This window comes from Anas acuta, chromosome 4 (assembly GCF_963932015.1).
Source record: "Anas acuta chromosome 4, bAnaAcu1.1, whole genome shotgun sequence".
Lineage (NCBI taxonomy): Eukaryota > Metazoa > Chordata > Aves > Anseriformes > Anatidae > Anas > Anas acuta.
Window position 1 is genome coordinate 55346629 of NC_088982.1, and position 23363 is coordinate 55369991.

Genomic DNA, 23363 nt, shown 5'->3' on the forward strand with positions numbered 1-23363 from the left:
TTATTGAACAGAACTGTTTATTATCATTAGTTATGGTACAGTCTGTTGAAACTGTTCAGCATACAGCTGTCCTTCACAGCGTTCACAGAATAAATAGTGAATACATATTAATCTCTACTGAAATCACTCCATGTGTCCATTGATACCTCTGAAATTATCACAGATTTACTTAAATTCTAAATATTGAAGAGTTTTGTTGATAAGTTATATGAACTGACACCCTACATCCCAGGTAGGATTTTTCTGGGATGTAGGGAAAATCAATTCATAGTTTATATTTGATTTTAGGGTTAATAACTGTCTTTCTTCTGGAAAGTGAGGCAGCTTTACTGGAAACCCAGAATATCTTTTAACAGATCTTTTGCAATGAATTTGTTCTTTTGATTGATACCTAACTAGACTTGATTGTCATTAGAACAGAAAATACCTTACTTAAATCACAAGATGGGGTGGGGTTTTTTGGTTGTTCTTTTTTTTTTTTTTTTTAAATGTAAGAAAGAGCAAAATTCTAATTCATGCATAAGCCTAAAAAGCTTATTTGAAGTCATTAGAGAACAATAGTTCCTCAGTGTGCTCTTGTGGAAGCCTCCCCCTCTTATGCATTACTCTTTCCTGACACAATAAGGAGAAAGAAATTATTTAAAAGCTATTTTGGAAGCTTGTTTCTCTATTCTTTCCCTCTATTTCATGATCTACCAATCGCTCCTACTTGATAGCAGAGAGATTGGTTAATTGATCTGGAAACAAAGATTCATCTGTTGACCTACTGCTTTATTTCTCTCTTGCTCTTAGGCCCAAGCTGTAGTTGCCTTTAGCTCTAAAGGCTGGGATCAAGCTCCCTTTTTAAAAGACAAGCCTGTAGAGTAAGCATATCGCTTCTGTGTTTTCCATAAAAGTTTTGTTGTTCTGATTTTCAAATAAAATTGTACATGCTTTCTCATTTTTCTTATTTTTTTTCCTCTTAGCTATTCACTTTTGCCTCTCCTCTGTGTATTATTTGTTCAACTTCTTTTCTGTGCAATCCTACCATTTTTTCCCCATGGTTTCTTTTTCATCTCAATGCCCCTGTTCCTTTTTCATTTTCTCTAAAGCAAAACATGAATCCCTCTTATCTGAGTTATTTCAAATCTGATGAAACGAACTCACCTATTTGCGCTTAGAAGTTTTATATTGTGTTTTCCCATTCCTCGCTTATCTTTCACAGATTTTATTAGTGTGGCCCTATGTTCTCAGGCAAGGCTGAGCACGCAGAAATTGGTCAAGAATCTCATCACTCATAATGAACTAGTCTGGGGGTCTTTCAAACTACTTTTGGATTCATAAATTTACAAAATGTTCAAGAGGCACTATTAACCTTAGCGAGTAAATGACAAAAAATTCAGTTGATTTTAATAGAGAAGAATTTTCCCCTTGGCTCTTGGAATCGAGGAAGGCCAGTGATTTGCTCCTTCATGAATGTCAGACGTACGTCAGTAAAAGTCTGGTTCAGTGAGTAGTAAAAGAGCCCTTAGATGGCATTTTATGTATGGGGAAGAAGGGCAGCTTTTTCAGCACTAGTTTTGTCAGCTGTAAGAAATACGTCATCATTACTTGTGAGTGTATTTATTTAGGTCAGAGTTTATGAAAGTTGATTTTCTTAACCTGTACAGTAGTAACTGCTTCTAAAATAAAATAACTTGGAGAAATTGTTTTTCTTGGAAGTGTTAAGAAATAAAATCAGAAGACAAAGAAAAACATACAGTCATGTTTCACTTTGGATTAATGATTTTGGATAGGAACCAAAATTATCTAACACTCGAAAATGCTAGGGAATCTATTAAGAAGTCATACATCAAACCTTGAAATCCATACCGTGCTCCAGTTAAACTTGTGGTATGAAATGAGTACATATATTATCACCCTGTCATTTTGCCTGAATCTGGACTATAGAACATATTCAACTTGCAGTTGGAGCATGATAATTTTGATTGCATTTATTTGTAGGTCACAATTGTTGGAGTCAAAATTAAGCAGATACTTCTACTTGGCATAAACATAAAGTACTGGATGAGCACAGCAGGAAATGTGATAACCCACATTGTTTTACCTGTGTTTTATGAGTGGTATGGGGGTTATGCTCTCAAAGATTTTTCAGATGAATTCCAGTCCCCCATAAGCAGTTTGGAAAATGATTTCTTCTTTCCCTCATAAAATCTTTTGACGGAGCTCTGGAATGTAGGCTTCACTGGTTTGGTTTTGTTTTGCTTTTTTCAATGAAAACGTGAATTCTTTCTTGCAGTGTAAACTTGAATTCTGTGGTTAAAAATCTAGCCTTTGATTTGTGAGCTCAAAGTATATTATTTCTCCACTGACTTTCTAGAGTTATCAGCAAAGATTATCTGAAGCTAGCAATAATTGCGTAACTTTTTCACTTCTGGTTCTAAAAATAGAAGAAAGAGGATCCAATTTAAGAATCTATCCTAAATAGAAACAAGTGGGATGATTGCTCTGGAAGGGTACTGTCCCATAGGGAAAACCTTGGCCTGAAGTCCTGCAAAATACAGGATTTCTCAGTGGGACCTGCATCCCACCACGGGGAAGCCAAGCCAGTGGCATACCACTAAAGATTGCATTCCTGTGTGTTTAATCTCAGCATAACGTAAACTAAAGTTCATTTTTGGGTCTCAAGTGAAGAACCTCTGACATTTTTCACCACGTGTCCCCGGTTTGTTCCCCACATAAATCGTTGGAAAAAAGTCAATGACGTTGTACCATTTGAGGGTTATGTTTGGTTTTACAGACCTCAGGTCTGTATGGAGTATAGGAATGGTGTATTTTAGTGTCTCTGCTAACCACTGTATGGGTTATCCTGGCATGAGGGTAGAGGGTACTCGCATGGTATGACAGCAGGAGTGTAAATACACTTTTGCTTCTAGTTCATTCTCTTTGCATGGTTACCATCACGCAGTTTATGTTAGTTTTTTATTTCTTTTCTTGTAAAGCAAGATCATAAGTATATTACCCCAGCAGGTTAAATTTCAATTTATTTTAAGTGTGTTTCTATACTTTCCTTTTTTCATCTTTCTTCTTAAATCCCTCTGGGGATAAAAAGGCCGCTATTAGGAAGGTTGTTTGCTGAACTAGTTTCACTATAGCTCTTTTCACTGAAGCTGAAATATTTATCTCTGTTTCAAGCTTTAATAAAGTGATTAAAACATCCTCAACTCAGTTAAAAACCTGCAAGGTTTCTGTTTTTGTTACTTAAAATGTCTGCCTTGTGGATGACGGCATCGTCATCGGTTCTCCTTGATGCAGGTGACTTTGCTCCACCAACCTGAGCTCTTTTCCTCCCATAAGCTTTGTAATTACCTTTTGTTAGCAAGTGTCTTAGGTGGTGCTGCGGACAAGAAGGCATATATCATTTTACAGTACATAAATTAAACAGATCTGGCCTGCCCCAATATTGACTGCGTGTTACGTATGTATCGGAGGGGTTAATGGGGCGCGTGCGGGCTGGATGTGGGTATGTTGGAATGCTTTGAGAATCGATTCGGGCTAATGGAAAAAGTGTTTTAAAAGTGAGCTGGTTCAGTTCCCACAGTGCACAACAGAGAGTGGAAACAACATTTAATAAACCTTTCAGAAGTAAATCCTCCGATTTTTCCTTTCACCACCATCTGTGGAAGAAATGCCTTCTTTCTTCTCAATGGGCAGTATTTCTTCCCACAGTGCATTTGCTGTGCATTTGCTGTACTCTGTTAGGTATTAAGAGAAAGTTCTTTATGTCTTTTGACAAAAATATTGGAAAAATACATTCTATTCATTCGTCCTTTAAGATACAAGCGTTCTTGACTTTGCACATTTTCCTTTAAACAGCAGGCTGACCAAAAATAACCAACCCAAGGATTCTGTCTCAACTTTCTCAACTATCTGGTTTCCAGTAAATTGAAGAAATTTTAGCCATATGCATCTTCTTTTACAAAGATTAATGCTGCAAAGGAAAGGTTCTGTTATACTTGGATCATGGAGGATGTTGCATCTTCTGATTTATGTCAGCTCCATTTTAAAAACTAAGGCAATTATATGAGATGATGAACTTAACCCATTAAAGAAAATAATACATGATCATGTTTGTTTGTTTTTTACCCTATAGTTCTCATGCAGTGTTGAGGTGCTGACAGTAATATTTTCTTCATTGCCAGTTAAGATGATTTTATACAGATCTAAATTAAGTAAGAGTTTTTGTTTTAATGGTAAACCTCACAGAAAAAAAAATCAAATTTTATTTTGCGTTTGAGAATAGGCATGATTTTAGATGCAGGGCATGTTTGTTGTGAACCATGAACAGTCTTTATGAAACCTGAAAAAGATTTGTGAAAACAGCCTGTAATAAAAATCACACATGCTTCATAAAACACTACTTGATAGATATCACTTGCACCATTAAGAACTAAACGACAAAGGATGTAATTTCAGTTCTGGCATGCAATATTAATCGAAAGCCTTTAAAGCATCTTGCTGATGGGAACTATGACAACATGACATTGAAGAATTACGGACTAGAGACATCTATCTTAATCAGATTTTCAAAGTAAATGCCATAAAACAGAAAATTATTTTATCTATTTTCACAGGGTCACATATCGTATATGGTATATAGCTTTTTAGCTTGTTTATTCTAAAAATACCAGAGACAAAAAAAAAATCTGCCTTTGAAGTCGGTTTAAAGTTCAGTTCACAAACTTTACAAAGTTTTTTTGTGAAAAGATACTTGGTGTAGCTGTAGAGAAGGTTGTTAGGCACTGAAGGTTTCTGTTTTGTACAGAAAGATTTCTAAAACGTTATGGAGAACTGAATTCTGAAAGAGAGCTGAGTATGCACAGATATTATGGTATGAAGTTTCTGAGGGGAAATACTTCACTAAATAAATGCAAAGTGGAAAGACAAAGCTAGAGGTCTACCTGTAACCTGAAGTTACACTACTGTAGATAGCACACTAGAATATTTAACTTAACTGAGTGATATTGGCAAAAACAGGTTTCTTCACTTCCTAAATAATGCATTTTTTGTGCTTTTTGTTCATGATTTGTTTCCGTTTCCCAATGTATATTTAAGTGGCAAAGAGCAGCTTCCTTACATGATACAGTAAATGATCAGCACGTACTTTGTGGTCAAAAATACCGATGTTATATGTTAGGGACTATCCTACTGCCCTCCAGGGAGCTTGCAGTACTCCTCTTGTCATCTAGTAGATCTTAGATACCATATGTGCTATGTGAGACAATTTGAGTTTCTCCACACTCAAAGACGTCTTTCTTCCCATTGACAGAAGTTGTTTTTATTTCTCTTTAAAAAGTAAAATAATGTTCAAAGAGAAATGTGTAATGTGAATAACCAAAATCAAGTTTTCTTTCTTCCAGACTTAGGATGCATAAGGAAGGCAATACAGTCTTTCGGAGCATATCCTGCATTTCGTTGCACTGGTAGTTTCTCACTCCCAGGTAGCTTGACAGGTTGTCAGACCCTACAGGCAACGTACTGATGAGGAGACAAACATTGGCCTACTTTGATCAAGCTCCTTGTATGACTTTTTCCCATCTTATATTGTAATAGTGTACACACTCACACACAGGATACAGATGCATATCTTGATCAAAGTGTCCTTGTCACTTCTCCACATTTTTGTCAGCACATAGCTAGTACAGAAGGGAGTGCTTCAAGAAGTGAGCAACGGTGAGTTAAGGCTGTTTTCATCTGTATGTCCATTAGTTGTGAAGTAAGCAGAAAAGGATAGTGCAGGCTGACAACACATCAAAGCAAAAGGGCTCTCCTGTGGTGGTTGGCACTGTGTCACCCAATTCCTTGGCTTGGGTGTATGGTTTGGCTCCTTAGAGCAGTTGGCAGGGTAAAGCCAATTCTAACATCAATAGGAATAAACAAATACTTGTGATGAACCACAAAATGAACACATATGGCAAGTTACCTCAGATTGCTGCTCTAGCTTATAGTAAATGACCAGAAAAGGAACTTTGAGTCTTGTGGACCCTGGCAGCAGAAGTACACAAAAGCAGTGGTTCATTTAAAAGATAGATCTAATTACAAGTGAACTCTTAATAACTCATTTTTTCTCTAAACCTGTAACTTTATTTTTGTTTCATTAAACAGCTTCTCATAAAAGGTGCTCCCAGACCAAAGACTTCTAGAGCGGGTGTTTTCATTACCTGCAGAAGCAGTGACACCCCGGCCAAAGCAGTGCAGGTAGCCTTCCTGTCATACCCCTCCATAAGCAGAAGCTTCCTTCCTTGGGGAACACAAGGAATAATTAAACTGTAACACCCACACACTTCCATTTGCAGGGATTTCCAAGGTAAATCCCACTTCTGCTTACAGTACTCCGGGAGATACTTCCGTGTGCCAATTAGGTAAAATTCTGAGTCCACCAAAAGGTTGGGGTTTTTTGAGGAAATCAGACCAGTTCTTACAGAAATTACTGTTGATCACTAGCAACCTGCAGCTCTAGTAGACCTGTGACCAGTATCTGGAAATAAAAGGTTATCTTTTTTTCCTACCAGATTTCTAAGGCATTCAGTCTAGCCCAGCTATTTACTTCTGGCAGATATTACTTCTACCATGGAAGGGAGTCTTCTAAAGATGGAGGAAAGAAAGGAGAAACCTGACTAGAAAGAGTTAACACTCTCACAGACATAGGAACTCAATATTACATTATGTTCACGTGTGAAATGTTTATATCATAATGGAAGTCTTCACATTTGTGTTTGTCACGGAAACTCAAAGTTAATGTTAATTATACACTATTAAAAAGCCTAATCCTTATCAAATGGAAATCGCCTTTTTTCCTAGATGAGTAGCTGGCTGACAGGTCTCAGCGATCTGTCTGTTACAGAAAGGCTAGCATATTAAATGTGCAACAAATTACCTTTTTTTTTTCATGGAGACTTAGTCTGCTTTACTCCTTCTGAATTAACCCAAACAGCAGTAGTTATTGTCAATGCGTCTCTCCCACTTTTTACTTCCATGGATGCGTTTTTCTATATTCTTTCATATGCTGTTCAAACTCAGTATGAATTAAATAAAAAATTAATTAAATGTAAATTACTTCTTTTGGAAAAGAAAAGAGAAAAAGGTGTTGAAAAAGGCTACATAGTGCATACAATTTACGTCTACAACTGAAATGGCTGCTTCACTTCAGTGTTGCTCCCTAGGGTAAATAATTTTAATATGTTTTGAAAAATTCATGTAACTGTAGTAAGAAAGCTTTCTACATGATTTCTTGTGATTTTTCTGAGTTCTGTACATACATTGACATGCATAATTATCTGATGTTGCCTTATGCAGCAAATACTTCAAAAATGTGTGGGTTTTTTTGTTGTACCTGAACAACTTGAATGCACATGCTAGTTGCTAGGCCAATTTACATTTGCTTCTTGCTGCAGAAATCTCTGTAAGATGAATGGGGTTGCTCTGCAGTCATTAAAGTCTAGACAGAACGTGAAAGCTATAATTAAAACTTTGCATTTTTAGACATAAGCCCACCTGTACCTGCTTAGTTTTGGAGTAAACCTGCCATTCCCATTGAGATTAAGTCAATGGGGATAGCATTAAAAATCCAATTTAAAGCAAAGCAGTTGTAAGTTCCTGCAATAACTTGTTAGTATTTTAGAACAGTTGTGTTTTATCAGATTTGAACACTATTTTTTCCTGATACTTTCTAAGAAAGCAATTTCTAATAAGGGGTTTGCATTGAGGGCCCTGGCCAAGTCCCAGTACCATTTTTCTTCAGTAACCAAGGGAAGAACAGTTTCCAACAAACTGACTGATAGAGAGGAAGGAGGATCTCTGTACTGGCCATTGTAGCATGTGCAGAAGTATTTTTGCCAGTGTCTGGTGTTGCAGAGCTTCAAGCAAATATTCTGTCTCATGAAACTCCCACTGTCTTTATCAGTTCTTTAATTTAATTAGGAAAAGCATAAATCCAGCGTTTTTCTGGCTGTGGTGCTGATTTTGCAGGAGATCTGTAAGAACCACTCCACATTGATGCCTCAGTTTCTCTGCAGGTACAACAGAGACACTTTCATTCATGTCACAGTGATGTCAATAGGCTTAGTTACTGCACAAGACTTTAATAGCTTTGTGTGAAAGCCACAATACTACTGAAAGCAGTTCTTTAGCTAATAACTTCTTAAAAGAGGAGTGTAAAAAAACACTGAATCTGGCTCAGGCTTAAGAACAGCATTCAAAACATGACTGGTGTGATGGTTGTCTCTTCATCACAAATCAGTGGCATAAGATTGACGTTTCTGTTTAGAAATTGTGTGGCAATCAAAAGATCAGTAGATTCAGGAAATCTGGCAAGTGGAAGAAAAGATTGAAAGAGCAGTCCTGAGTGATCTCTCATTTTGAGTGACAGCACAGGACTGAGGAAATTCAGAGGAATATAGATTTTAGCTCTATTGACTTACAGAAAAATCTAACCTTGTTAGGTTCAATTCTATCTATAGCTCTTATACAATTAGAAGAAGGATAAATCATTGCAGATTTTGCAGGCGCTTCCAATTGTTGTAGGCTGCAGATTCCCTGCCAGTTGAACTTGCCCTCAGACTCTAGGAAAGCTCACTTAGCAGCTTGCTATGGAGAGAGATGGTGGCCTTCCAGGACATGTGGTCTTCATGAGCCTGCACTTGCTATGCTCTTCTTCTTCACTTTTAGCCTGTGCCTTATCATTACAAGCCCATCCCTCCAACTATTGAGGTATTTTATATGCTACTCTGTAATTTCAGTGTCAGCAATGGTTATATGTTATATAGCAGGAGGGCTTTGTAGGTTCATAGGAAGTATCTGGGGGAAGAACAGTGGCCCTGTGGGCTGAGGAGCAATCTCAATCCCCCAGCATGTAATCCATGTATTTTCTAGAGTTAAGCATTTACTTTGGGATGCATAAATATCATTTACTCTCCCTCTTATTCCCTGGTAGTTTGGGTGAAGGTCTGTCATCTACCTGAGACATGTCTGCACACCTGCCTTTGTCCCCTTGCTCAACACCCTCCTCTGTGGAGGAGAACATTAGTTTTGCTTTGTCTTGAGCAGAGAACGGTGCTAGATCTTTGGTACTAAACTGTAATGAGAGAGAGATAAGAGAGTGGTTTACAGCTGAGATTTTAAATGAGATGAGACATTAAAGAAGAGGGATGCCAGAATAATGATTCACATGGTAGGAACTGCAGAGGAGGACGGTGTTGCACTGATCCTGGGAAACACTTCAACAAGTCTTGGCAGGTAGGAAAGTCAAAGGGGGGAATAAGACAGAGAAGTCAGGTCCCTGAAATAATTCTGATTGATTTATTTCTCTGATTAAAAACAAACAAATGAAAAGGATTTACTTTCACTTGTTTTTTTTCTTGTCTTGTAATTAATCATTTATACATACGTGTATATATTTATACATGTGCATGCATATTTACACAGACGTGCATGTATATACATTTATGTACACACATGCACCTATGTATTTGTATATAATACAGGGCCACAGTTAATCCTGCACCAGCTCATAAATAGCTTGTAATCTAAATCAAATTTTAAGTAGACATGAGCAAAAAATCTCTGCTAGTGTTAGTCTGTTCTGTTATCCTGTAGCTGACTTGTTGAAATGTGGGATTCAGCCACATGCAGCAGCACCCATTGCGTCTGTGTTGGTAAAGACAAAGCCGATCAGTGGTGTCCTTCCCAGAAGATAATTTTTTGTGAATGTGTTAGGGTTTTGGTGCTGAAAACTTTATTGGCTGAGTAAATTATTTCTGTGCCGGATTCAGCATTGCTGTTGTTCATAACAGAAGTCATATGGACCACACAAGAAAACTGGAAAGGGGAATGGGCTTCTTGGAAGTGATTCCAAAAGCTGAATTTTTTCTTTAAGTTTAGTATGGCTATTCATTAGCATGCCTAAATTTTCTTGTGTTCAAGACATGAGAAGTCACTCACTATAAACTTATTTTTATAATAGTCACCTGTAACATCTGTTATAACAGAAATACTTTTCCTGCATTCTCTGTACGGCTGTATTATTGGGTTGGTAACAATTTGCAGTTATAACCAGTTGCAAACAGGGAATTGTTTATGAAGATCAAACAACTAAATTAAAAACTGTACAAAATAATTTATAGCACAAGTAAAGTGCACGCCCTGTATCTTCTGCTCCGCTGAAAAGTTTCATTTACATTATTAAGTATGTTTTACTGCAGTACTTTAGGAAAGAATAGATTGCAATTTGGATTCCATCTTGTTAGGTGTTACATTTTTAAGTGTCGTCAGTCATCTCTAAATCATTACAAATGAAGTGTCGAGGATTTTTTTATTTTGTGTTCATTGTGTTGTATGCCAAAGTTTGTCTTCTCTTTATGACTTATTACCTGCTGATTTTTACAGAACAGATTGATAAAACCTAACGTTCTTGGGGGTACTTGATTGCGTGCTTTGTTGTTCTGAGGTTTTCTTTTTAAGCTTTATGGGTGTTATGTGCTTTGGTTAAGTCAAAAAATATTTCCTCTACTGTTTTGATGGCCTGAATCTCTGATCACCTGTGACGTACTCCAAAATGTATTTATATTGCATAGTGTGAAATTGGAAAATCTGTTCTGTGTGTGTTCTAATGGATGTGACGGTCATTAAGTATATGAGTCTTCTGACGTTGTAATCAGATGTGATTCAGTCTGTTAAATATCCATGAAGCAACATCTGCTTCACAGAGTGACCTTCTGCTAAAGAATACTTAGCATCTATTAGCAGATCATAGTGCAGATCTGCCTTATTTGAAATGCACTAAACTAGAGTAGTCTACTGCTGTTTAGCAACTAGCTTGTAATAATTTATTGCAGTTAAATAAAGCTTAAAAAACACCATTAAATAATTACAGGGATTATATGCTTTTCGAAAACCTTTGTGTTCTACTGAAATTACCCATTTAATTTCAGGGTTGGTTTGTTAAAAAAAGCTGAAATCTAAAGGCACATTAGGGGATCTGTCAGATGCTGTTTTCTGTAGGTGTTAATAAAACCAGATTAAAAAAAAAAAAAAAAAAAAAAAACTGAAACAAATTAAAACCAAAAGCAATTTTACCATCTGTTGTATATTAATTAGAACTTTGTGTATCAAGGGTAAACTCTCTCTTAGAGAATGTCACTGAATGTCTGCTAATAGAATACTACGCAAATATATTAGACGATAGGATTATATTGAATTTCACATTCTGCTTTGGTTGTAGCAACTGCTGAGACGGTGTATAACGAACTTTAATTTTCTTTCTTCTTAGAACAACCTCCAAATAACCAAGGCCAGTCGACCCTGCAGCCTTTGCCACCTTCTCACAAGCAACATTCAGCACAGCATCACCCATCCATCACCTCACTTAACAGAAACTCACTGACAAATAGGAGGAATCAGAGTCCGGCCCCGCCGGCTGCTTTGCCCGCCGAGCTGCAAACCACACCTGAGTCAGTCCAGCTGCAGGACAGCTGGGTCCTTGGCAGTAATGCGCCACTGGAAAGCAGGTAATTTCTTAGGTACTACTACAGACTGTGGCACTTCTAAAGAAAACATTTAACTTGATGACAGATAGCTAGCAGCAGATCCTTCCCCTTATTCAGCAAACAAAGCTGAAAACTTTTCAGTACTATAAAATTCTGTCCTCTCTCCAAAATCCACAATGCCAGTCTTTTCCCTTACAATGTTTATTGCACAGTAATTGGACTCAGAGAGTGTATTATTTTTTGCAGATGAGCATTTTCATTCCTGTTCATGATCTGTGACTTTTGACTGTTTGAAGTAATTTCTTGCCTTGCTTGCCAAATATGTTATGTGTCAAATACATACTGCCATACAGATCAAATGTGAAAGAACTTCCAGTAATACTTTAACTCTAGCACTCAGTAGCTTTAAAGAAATACCTGTGTGAAGCTGGATGTTTCCTAAATTTGTCTAGGGTTTGGTGAGACAGGAGAACTCACTTAGTTCTGCTATAATGATAAATTTGTCCTCATTCTTTTTTGTCTGTTAGAATTGATAGCCAGCTCTAGGAAAGGAGCAGCTAATATAAAGGGTGACACAAACTTCTATAGATGCAAAATTATGTATGATGCAAAACGATCTATAAAAAAAATAATTATAGGACTTACTGGCACAGAGCTGAATTTACCTACAGTGATTAATTAATACTCATGTAACAGTCAATCAGCACTAATTTTTTTTATTAGCATTAGCCATAATATTCCAATTTAGTCATCAGACTAAACTATATTGAAGCTGACAGTAATTCTTGAAAATATTTATGAAATCACTTCAGTCTTTGAATCCCTTTAGCAAATATTTTGTAGTGAAGTAAAGATAATCCAGTTGATTTTGACTACGTCAAAACATACGTGACCTTAAGAATCTTTATTAGGTAGTTTTGTCCCTACACATGTTTCAGGTAACTCTTGTGTCAGGTTTGGGGAATGCCTATTCACTTTTTTTAGTTTTCTTAAATATTCCTGAATTGTTTATGAGGCTTGAACACTGTAGAGTAGGATTCCAATGAAGAGATTTCATCATCATATTCAGACAATTTAGTGCATTAGAGAAAAGGGTTTTTTTAATAGAATGAGTAAATTTGTAGTGGGAAAGTGTATTAAGATGGTGAAGATTTACGGGATAGCTGGTGAATCTTCTGTAGATGGATAAGATCTTTGGTGTTTGCTTCCACTGCCATATATGTTTTCTTTATGTCTATAAAGAAAAAGACATAGTACTTGAATGAGAATGTGACTTCCAACCTGGATTATAAATTTTTTTTTGCCAATTATAAACTTTTCATCTTTTAAATGCTCCTGATGAGAAGCTAAGGGCATTTGAGTGTTCAAGTTTGGAACAGGTTTTTTACAGGAGCTGAAATGTGAAAATTTCACATTAAAACTGACAGAGCTCTACAGTAGTTTTTCTAATAGTCTCACTTGGTTGGAACTCTTGAGGTGAAGAACCCATCTTACTTGTCATTGATTTTTCCCTTTTTCGTTAAGGCTCCCTATTGAGTGTGATTCTTAGGCTCAGTTTCAACTATATTAACAACTTTTTGATAGGTTTCTTCCTTCATCCATTTCTCAGCCTACAAGAAAGTTTATTTCATCTTTGGCAATATTTTAGCTTATGCCCTACTAAGCTTTTTTATTTTTTATCGGACTTAGATGACTGACTAAGAGCTACAGAATGTGAACGTCAGCATATATGCACAGCTATCTTTCTATCTCTGTAGGCTCATATTGGTGATGGGTGTCATAAAAATGAAATACAGCTTATTGTCGTGTATAGCTGGCTAGCGAATAGGCTGGTTTTGTACATAGGTGAGAGGGAAGTATTTGCAGAACCTGAGGGAGGCTTTAGTCCCTATTATTTTGCAGTAGTAATGGAGGTGACTTTCGAGATATATATTCTATAACATTGCATTGAGTTGTATATTTAATAGAATATTCTGTGATTTGGTTCTGCGTAGAGTTAATAGTTTTGTGTAAAACACTGCTGTTACTCTGTAATTGGATGAACTGTAAGGTGATAGATTAATAAAGTCCAATATCCAATAATATCCAAGTAAATTCCAGTTTATGTTTTTTAAGTCTTTCTTTAAAATTTTGTGAAGTTCTAAAACCAAAACTTGGATTGCATGAGTGCATCTTGTATCTTTGATGCCATATTTCAAAGACAGTGAGGTTATTCAGAAGTGGCAAAACTTGTCATCACTCTTTTGGGGCTAAATCAGATCTACCTTTAAAAAAAGATAAGAAAAAGGAAAAAAGGAAGGAAAAAAAGGAGGAAAAAAAAAAAAAAAGGAAGAAAGAAATTATTTCCTGCACAATTCCGCTGATTTCTGGCAGAGTGTGGGACCTTTTCACTGGCATTTAATGGTCTTTACTATCTGTCACTTCCCCAACTTGCTGTGAGTTAGGTTCACCTGGAGAAGCTAGCACCATGGAATAACAATAACTTAGATGAATAAAAAGCATGAATATATTGAATAACTTTACATTTTGTTCTTTGAATTACATGTTGGACAGCCAAAATCATGCAAATACATGAATACATGCTAGGTATTCAAATCTTATAAATGACAACTAAGTAATTAAATGTTAGTTATCTTTGGTCTTTAGGTTTTTATTCACCTACTAGCTTTAGTAATTTATTCTTGAGCATCAGGATCATTACTTATATTAATGTCTTATCATTCTAGTAGGATCTAAACTACCGATATTTAAGAATACTTAGTAAATCACTTCTTTAAATTCTTTCTCTGTTAAATATTTGAATGTGCAGAATTTTTCTAATGCACAATCAATTACATATGCTAGAATTGAGCAGAGGAAGAGTATGTTAGAATTCATAAATTTGTTTATAAAAGCAAGCTGGTATCATCTCTTAGGCAATAATTTATTAATGTTAGGCACAGAATGTCTAAGATAAATTTGTCAGCAAGGGAAAATTTACATATTCTAGTCCAGGAATAAATCTCTGAAAATATTACGTAACTTTAGTCAGAGCCTATGCTGAATTTTATGTGTATCCAAGAAGAGCTTTGCTTTTTATTACTTCATTTGCTATATAACATACCTAGATTTCTGAAAGGAACCTGTATTTTGTATGAAGGAGTGTGAATTTTTCATAGAAACAAACCAAAAAATTAAGATGTTTTTTCATAGTTTATACTGATACTGCATAGTCTTCTCTTACCCCTAACTTATACTTAAAAATAGAATGCATAGGAACATGACTGTATTCAGTTACTGATCTACTAATTTTACCAAGAAGAAAGAGGGAAATGGCTGAAGAAATACTTGATGACTGGAAAGCAGTTCAGCATTTTGAAACATTCAGTTAAATTACTACAGTATCTCAGAAGTGATACTGGCAAAACAACTCCTAGAATGTGTTACTTCAAAACAGTTCTGCAAGCTTGATCCAAACTTCATTTTAGGACGTGAAGATTTTAGGAACTCCTAAAGTGTGATGAACACTGAACAACCATATGTCTTTATTGGGGTGGATTGCCAATGACGCTAGCGCCTTCAGTATTGATTAAGGTGTGGAAAGGGTGTTGATAGTTTCCAGGGTAGTCTTAAATCAATTTGTGTAAAGGCTGATTGATTGTCTGCAAAAGCACAGTGTTGCTGGAGGTTAAAGTCTGCTCAAAGCAGCTATTTTTTGCATTCCACCTACTGAAGCAGTGTCCAGTTTAATCAAATTCAAAATTGTTTCATTCTGTAAGTCCTCCTAGTTTTCACACATGGACTTGATTAAACATGTAACTTTTATTGAAAAGGGATGGTACAAAATAAAGGCACAAATGAGGGTGGAGTTCAAGGCCTGCTCTTCCAAAGACCCCAAGCATTGTTTTGGCTATACCACATTGCTGGTCTGCGAATGGAGGAAATAGTTCTCCATTTCACATATACTGCTGAGAGAAATAGTACATTTTTTAAAGATCTGTGTGGTGTAATTCTGAGAACATACATATGCACAAGCTAGACGTGTTCATCAGGGCAAACAACTAGTACTGTTTTCAAAGTCTAAAGCTGAATGAATAAAAGTTATGTTTTCTTGTGGCATAGATTTCTTATGCAGTCAGGTGCTTATAAGCATCTGTATTTGAATCCTAGCACACTGGGTCCATATGCTTATAAGCTTCCCTTGGTGAGAATAGTCTGTATCTTTAGATTTTTGCTTGGTCTCTCTGGCATCCTTCCAGCATGTGAATCCCTTGCTGGCGCCCTGAAGACTTGGAATTTGAGCACACTGTCTGTTTTGTCCCCTGTGTCTTAGGCAAATACCACTAGTCCAGATTTTGCACAGTATTTGCACAGTATTCCTTGAGGTAGTCATTTACCACTTCAGGGAGATGCAATTGTTGAAGCAAGCATGGATGCAAATTTAGGAAGAGTTCCCAAACCAATTATTTTCCTTGTTTAGGTAGAGTAAGTAATGTACAGCTGTAAAAGAAGTAATAGTGCCTGGTTATATTTCTCCCCTTTCGTTTTCTTGCCTTTCCCTGAGAGAGTCAGAGTCTGTGGTGCTCCCTTTCCTTCCCCTGCTGCTGTACAGCATCATTTGCAGAACATGAAATCTCCACTCACTCTTGGTAGCCTGCCTTCTGCACATTTCATGTCTGACTGCCTGTGCCAGATAGCCAGCAAGAGACTGGCTTTTCTAGTCTCACTTCTCTTTCACTGCTTTATCTCTGGTCCAGCCTCATCAAGTAAACATCTCCCACTGTGCACTCAAGTTCTGTTTTCAAGACTATCTTGCCAGCAGCAGCAGCCAGGAATTTTATTCAAGGTCTTGCACAGAAAGAAGAGATCACCAAAGGGTAGTGTCCACCTAATGGTAGCCTTGTAACACCATGTCTTCAAGTTACAGTCCAGCATGTAGCTCAAAAGACAGTACAGAAGGCAGATAAATACAGCATTAAAAATGCAGTGGCAGGTTTAGACATCCATGGGAAATGAAAGTTAGTCAACAGAATGAGTGAATTTTGTTTTTGGGATCATCCCATTCTTTAATTTGAAATTGCTGCTCTAATTTCATCTTTTTGTATCTTTGTATGTAGAGAATTAGGAAATCAAGCAGTCCTTGCAAATGGTCATGACAACCTTATAGAGATGGATGTGTTTTCTCCAACATATCACGATAGCAGTTATGGGTATGTGACTCTAAGTGTTTGCATGATGCTAACTGTTGACACAGAAGGCAAAATGAGTTTTTTTTTAAGATGTCTGATTGCAGTGGTCAAAAAACATCTGGAACAGACTTCCTCATCTTTATGTCTTGTGTGTTTTTTTAATAATTTGCCATACTGACTCATAGTAAAGAATGGTTAACTTTGACTGCCAAATCTAGTTTGCTTTCCCTTAAGAAGATAAGACTGCAGTTGAGGTTGTATTATTTCTCTGTGGCCTGATTCTCCAAGCTGCTGCAAACTGTTTGCATGCTTATGCATTTGCCAGATCTGATCCTTAGTTTGTAATAATTTACTGTTCAGCAAATGTTTATTTTAGAAATATTATGCCTCGTTATTGTAGCATGAGGATTGACCAATCGAAGTTTAAAGAAATAAAATGTTACAGAATAAACAATTCTTACCAGTTAGTTTGATATTTGAACTGTTAATAAATATAGATAGGTAGATATAAATCCTTATAATAAGAAAAAAGTTCCATATCTATTAATCTTTATCATTAATGTCTTCCGTTTGAACCACAATTTGACTTTCTTTTACCAAATTAGTATACTTGGTTTCTGATCTACACAAAAAAAAAAAAAAAAGAAAAGACATGACAAAGCAGTATCATTTCTAGTGAATTCCAGCTTGTTAAAGAGCATAGTGCAATCAATTTCTGAAAAGAATTATTAATTGTAACTTTGCCTTTTTTTTTTTTTGTTAATAGTAGGGTGAAAATCAATACTTCATGTCCAAATTCTGTTTTGCTAATTGTAACTCTTTAAAGTATAAAAAGGATAAGGTATTATTTGATTTAAATGAGAATATCTGCATCTGCCTGTTAATAACTCATTAATTTGTAAAATATATTGACGCTGTACATTGATCTGGTTCACATTCCAAAATCTCTTAAACTTTCACTTAGCCACAAATTAAATCATCAGCAGTAAGGGAGTTATGTGTTAAATTCAATTAGTTACTCATTTTCAGCAAACTCAAAGGTACTGCAGATACTTACCAGAAAACCATTTTCTTATTTTTTTTAAACAAGTAAGCATACTGTATTTAAAAAATATATGTATTATCATTCCCTGTAGATCATTTACCACAGCATACTGATTCAGATGCATAATTGCTGAAGCAAAGTTAATAGAAACGTTCCTGGTTTGTACTTTATATGTTTGTAATGGGACCACCAAATGCAGGTATTTTGGCAAATGGACTATGTTGTATGAATTTCCTTTTAGTCGATACTAGTTCAGGTAGTGGTACAATGAAATTTATCTTGTTTGTAATCCCTTCATTTTTAAAATTATGCTAGCAGGGATCATTTCCTGGTGTGAAAGTTGTCCAGAGATAATAACACGTCAGTTCCAAAGCATAATAGATTTGAGACTACGACATGCAATCAGCATGAAGATTCAGTTTATCAGCCTCACTAACATACTGAGTCACAGTTAGAATCATTATATATTTGTTTCTTTGTTTTCATGTCATGTGTGTGTTACATTACAAAATATTATTTCTCAGTTTGTAGGGTGTATGGAGAGGATATTAATCTAATGAATGTGACAATTTTAGTGTTAATAATGATAATAGGAAAAGACATTTTGCATAGAAACTCTAGTGATTCATATGTCTAGACCTTAGATATAGTTGTTTATAGCTTTGAGAGATTTTTGCACAGTGCATTAATTATCATAAGACAGTTCAAAATCTCTAGTATTTTAATGGTAAGTATTGTTGGCCTTACTTGGTATGGCTATCCCTATCCCTAGTATCTAAATGTACACTTGTATACATCCTGCAAAATCATCTTAGTTTGAAGTAAATAGCCTGTTTTTCTTTTATCTAACCTGAAAGTCTGAGTTATCGAGGTATCAGAATTTGAAAAAGGAGATCCAATATCTAGTGAATGATTGCATTTAGAATGATTGCATTACTGTTAAGCTTCCTAGCACTTTCTATCTCCTTATTTTCTGAAAGTTTCATTTTTCGCAGGGATAGGGTTTGAAAACCTGTTGTAGTGAAGAGGGAATTCTTTGCAACAATTGCAAAGACTGGATTTTTGTCATGGGTTGGCAAATGTGTTCAGGAGAGCTCAGTTTAAAAGTGGCTAGGTTGTTACAAGGCCATAGTGAATTGAATTCAAGAGAGGAAGAAGCCAGGAGTGCAGAGTGGAGGAGAGAAATCTGGGCATAACTGGGCACAAAAGGAGTAGGAGAAGCTGTACAGATGGTTAAGATGGAGTAGCCCAAAAGAAGAAACCATGAGTGGTTGGTTAGGCAAAGTAGGACTTAGATAAAATGCTGAGCTATAAGGAACTGAATATCTGAGATGAAACCCAAGATTATTCCATGTCTTTCACTACTTGTAAGTGCTTGAGAAACCGTTTCAAATAGTATGTACCTCAAAACCTATAGGACTAACTCAAAATGATGAGAAACCTTGGCTGCTGATACGTGTTCTACTAGGTGAGAAACCAGGAATAACCAGACCAACAACCTTGTATCTGTGATGGTGTATGTCAATAAGAAATTTTTCAATACAATCTCTGAAGTGTCAAATTTGCTTTAAAATATCAGAAGTTAAACAAAACAAAACAAAACAAAAATTAAGGAAAAAAAAAGTCAAGACTATAAAGCAGGTAACGAGTTACAGAGTCAAAAGCTAACCTCTTTCTACAGTTGCATGCCTGCAGTAGAGCCTACCATCCCAATCAGTGCAGCTCAAGTTGAACCAGAAAAGAACTTTAACAGATTCTGGAAATTCTTTCCATCACATTCAGATAGGTAAGAAAATGATACCAAATACCATGGCAAAGCAAAGACTGGATGACTTTCTACTGTCAGCAGACAAGATCTCAGTAAATGTAGGTTGTACAGTGAGAAGTCCAGCTTCAGGAAGGCATCAGAGAATATGAAAACTGTTTAAAAAAAATACTGTCGTCCAGTCTGGACACAAGATGTGATCCTCTGCCTTACTGAGTCCCTGAATGGTAACCTCTGAAGTCTTTTTATAGATTTTGGTATTTTGCATACAAAAGAGCATGCAAACGTAGTATATAAGTTTTCACCAAGGAACAATTAGGGACTGGAAAAAACGAATGGTAGGTGCCTCACAGGTATTTGTACAGTTGGCAGTTTGGTGGTACTGGCTGTAAGACAGTGCTGTCACTGCAGTGGCATCAATCTGGCTGTCTGATTGACTGCTGGTAACGCAGTAGCGGCAGCACAGAGTTCAGCACGGGTTATCACAGACTCAGAATTGCAAGAGAACCACAGCTATGGACATCAATAAGTGAGCTAAGGATCACAAATCTATTATGATGGAAACTTCAGCCCATTTGTAGCTTGATGCAGAATCAGATCCTGTCAGCCACTGACAGAGTAATAGTTCACTTCTTCAACTTCCCTCTGGTTTTAGTTCCTTTTAAAATGCCCAGTAGCTCAATCAGGTCTTTCTGTTGCAGATGAAATTTCAACCTTTGTTTCAACTTCTGAACTAAATTTTGGGTAAATAATGCAGCTCTGAGTCTCTCTTTTTAACCACATGTGCTTTTTTTCTGGAATTGTTTCCATGTACATTTTGAGGCATTTGCAGCAACTGAATCACATTATAGAATTGTAGAATAGCTTGGGTTGGAAGGGGCCTTAAAGCCCACCTAGTTCCAAGCCCCTGTCATAGGCAGGGACACCTCCCACCAGACCAGGTTGCCCAGGGCTTCATCCAACCTGGCCTTGAAAACCTCCAGGGATGGGACATCCGTAGCTTCTCTGGGCAACCTGTGCCAGTGTCTCACCACCCTCTGAGAGAATTTTCTCCTAACATCTAATCTAAATCTCCCCTCTTTTAATTGAAAATTGTTCTCCCTTGTCCTATAATTATCTGTCCAAGTGAAAAGTTACTCTCCATCTTTTTTATGAATTTTTATGTATATATAAATAAATAATTGCTCTCTGTCAGCTTAGTAAAGACTGCAAGTGTAGTAAAAGGGATTGGATGAGTACAGTGGCCTTCCTTTCCTCTTTGATTTTCTCCCCGGGAAGCTTAACTTACTCAATATTCAAGAAAGGAGCTGGCCAAGATTAGAATACCTCATTTCAGAGACTTCTCTCTCTCTCTCTCTCTCTCTCTCTCTCTCTCTCTCTCTCAGTTGGGATATGATTGCAGAAGAACAAGATGAAGAACTGTAATATAAATCCTTATGATTTATATTTATGATTATGATTATGACGTGAGCATTTCCAGTTGTTACCGTAAAATTCAGATGTTTTCCTTTACCCTCTCTTCCTCTGGAGAGACGAGATCTGGAGCAGCACAAGCACTATCATTATCTAAAAATGCAGTAACAGGCTGTGAAGTGTGTTCCCTCCAAGTGTTGCCTCCTTCCAAAGCGCATCAGTGACCAAGAATAACCAGGGCCATGTTACTTACTAGAACCTAGATGGAAGTCACTGTGAGTGCTAGACTTTTCAGATACCCAAAGCAAGCCTGTAAGGAGAACAGAGTCACTTGATATTTTTGAGCAATAAATGAGTCTAGTTTCACTCTCTTCTATCAGGCAGGTAATGGGACTTTACTGCAGAGAAGAGTGTGAATAACTGAAACTGTGGCAGGTTTCTTGGTTTGCCCACCCAGCATCACAAGTCATTCTTTGCATCAGTCTCCCCAGCTCACTTCTACAAAGTGCAGTTTAGCCCTGTTTGTTTCCCTTGCCCATCTTCACAAAGTGCAGCATAGCAGAGAGGAACACAAAAGAGCAGGCTCAGGACAGGCTGATTTAACTGGTTCTTTTGATCTGAGATACGTGTATCCGTATAACACTGAAGTGAACCCCTCTTTCTCAGTGGAGAGAGCTAGCAGCCCAAATCTGAATTTTGAGGAACCATTAATAGGAATTTTACAAGTGCCATGTGCTTACTACAGCACTATATTCTTACTTATGCCACCAAGAAGGTAGGTGCATTGCAAAGGAAGAGATTTTGGGTGCAAGTCACCAGTGGCTTCCAAAGGAGATTGAGATACTGTCATGTCTGGATTGCTGCTGGAAGCTTCTGCTACGGATTGCTATGCCTGACTTCAGTCTCTCTCTAGCAACAGCCAGCAGCAGAGCAATAACCTGCCAGGGGCCAGATGTGAAAGAACACAGAAGCAGCAAGGAAAGCACTTGCAACCCTACTGTTTTTTTTTGTCTTTAGTTTGTGAAGAAAGTGGGTCCTCGGTGTAAACCCACCCAAATTCAAGCAGATGTTACCATATGTAAAGTACTTCTCTGAAACATTTGAATAAGCTGTTACAAGAGGCTTATCTCCGGTTCCCACGGACGTTTCCTCTGTTTTTGCATATGGGTAATAGCTTTCCTCTCTTTCTGTCTCTCTCCCAAACTTTGATCATCATTTGATCTGATGTGATCTTAGAGCTTTTTCCAGGATTATGGTAGCATTAATATTGGCTCCGAGGAAGCGGAAATTCACTTTTATCTCTTCCTAGGTATTTTTTTTTCCAATTCTTCACAGAAAATATAGTGAGACAAATTCACAGCATAATGCAGTTTCTGTGCTGGCTTGGATTTGTGTTAAATGCAGCCGTATGGTTCTATGGAAGTCAGTCATAAGCCTGTGCTAAGGGCAAACACCACCAGCTACAAGGTTTCATCTCAGAAGAATGTTAACAGAAGATGAAGACAGGCATGAAGTGCTCACAGAGAAACAAAAATCCAATCCCTTTTGGAGCCTACTGGGAATGCTGATCTCATGCATCAGTGAACTAGAGTTCATATGAGACCTAGCCAGTAATTTCTGTTATCTCTTTTACATCTTCCCTGTAACGTCAGTTGGTGGAGATTAATCTTCTCGTTCCATCTGCTTCTTCAACTCAGTGCAAGGAATCAGATTTATTGACGTGATCTATCCATTAGTGAGCCAGGCAGAGCTCTCTGATGTCATGTGGCAGGTGAGGGTCATGGTCTCACTCAGGGAACCCAGTTCAATCCAGCATGAGTAGGGTCAGCCAAGACTTAGAACACACCAGCCAGTAGATGCAGTGCAGTGACTGATTGTGATCTTGGACCACTGTTTTTTTCCACCGTTAATGGTTTTCTGCTGATTTTGACAGCTAATGTATCTGGTATGTTTTTCGTAAACAAAGAGCAAGCATGATAATCCATTCCAGGGAGGGAGAAAATCAGCTGGTTTGGATTAAGGAAAGTCAGGGAGAGAGAAACACAAAAACTTACATAACAGAGCTTGGACCAAGCTTCAATATCTGCAGCTGGATGTAGCCATGCTCTCCTGCGTTAATTCCTTAAGATTGACTGATTTCTTTGTATGGAAATGGCAAAGAAAATGATAGGTCTTCAGAGAGATAGACACCTGCTATCTCTGCATATGTCAGCAAGGAAGCATTTGAGATAGAGAATGAGAGCTCCCACACCTCAGAAGTATCTTCTGTCTAACTTCAGTGCCCCTTTAGACCACTAGAAAAATAACAAGATATGCTGTAGGTACCCTTACGTCTTCCTAGCTTACATCAACTTCACAGTGCTGCCAAGGTGTTATAGAAGGTGCTACTACACTTCTGAAAAGCAGAATTAATGATTGTTGCTGTGTCCAGAAAGATGATTTTTGAATTA

The 23363-nt window shown here is 37.1% G+C and overlaps 1 protein-coding gene across 30 annotated transcripts in view; it reads left to right on the forward strand.

Annotated features, from left to right (window-relative positions):
• TENM3 (teneurin transmembrane protein 3) overlaps nucleotides 1-23363 on the forward strand; it is a 1325064-nt gene that overhangs the window by 1177886 nt on the left and 123815 nt on the right. For 19 of the 30 annotated variants that reach the window (XM_068681265.1, XM_068681272.1, XM_068681274.1 and 16 more), the window contains 2 exons: nucleotides 11306-11543; nucleotides 16619-16711. The exons of 1 other annotated variant lie outside the window; for it this stretch is intronic. In XM_068681265.1, coding sequence (XP_068537366.1) covers nucleotides 11306-11543; nucleotides 16619-16711 — 331 coding nt within the window. The remainder of the gene's footprint in view (nucleotides 1-11305; nucleotides 11544-16618; nucleotides 16712-23363) is intronic. 10 more of the 30 variants (XM_068681278.1, XM_068681281.1, XM_068681296.1 and 7 more) reach the window with 1 other exon arrangement.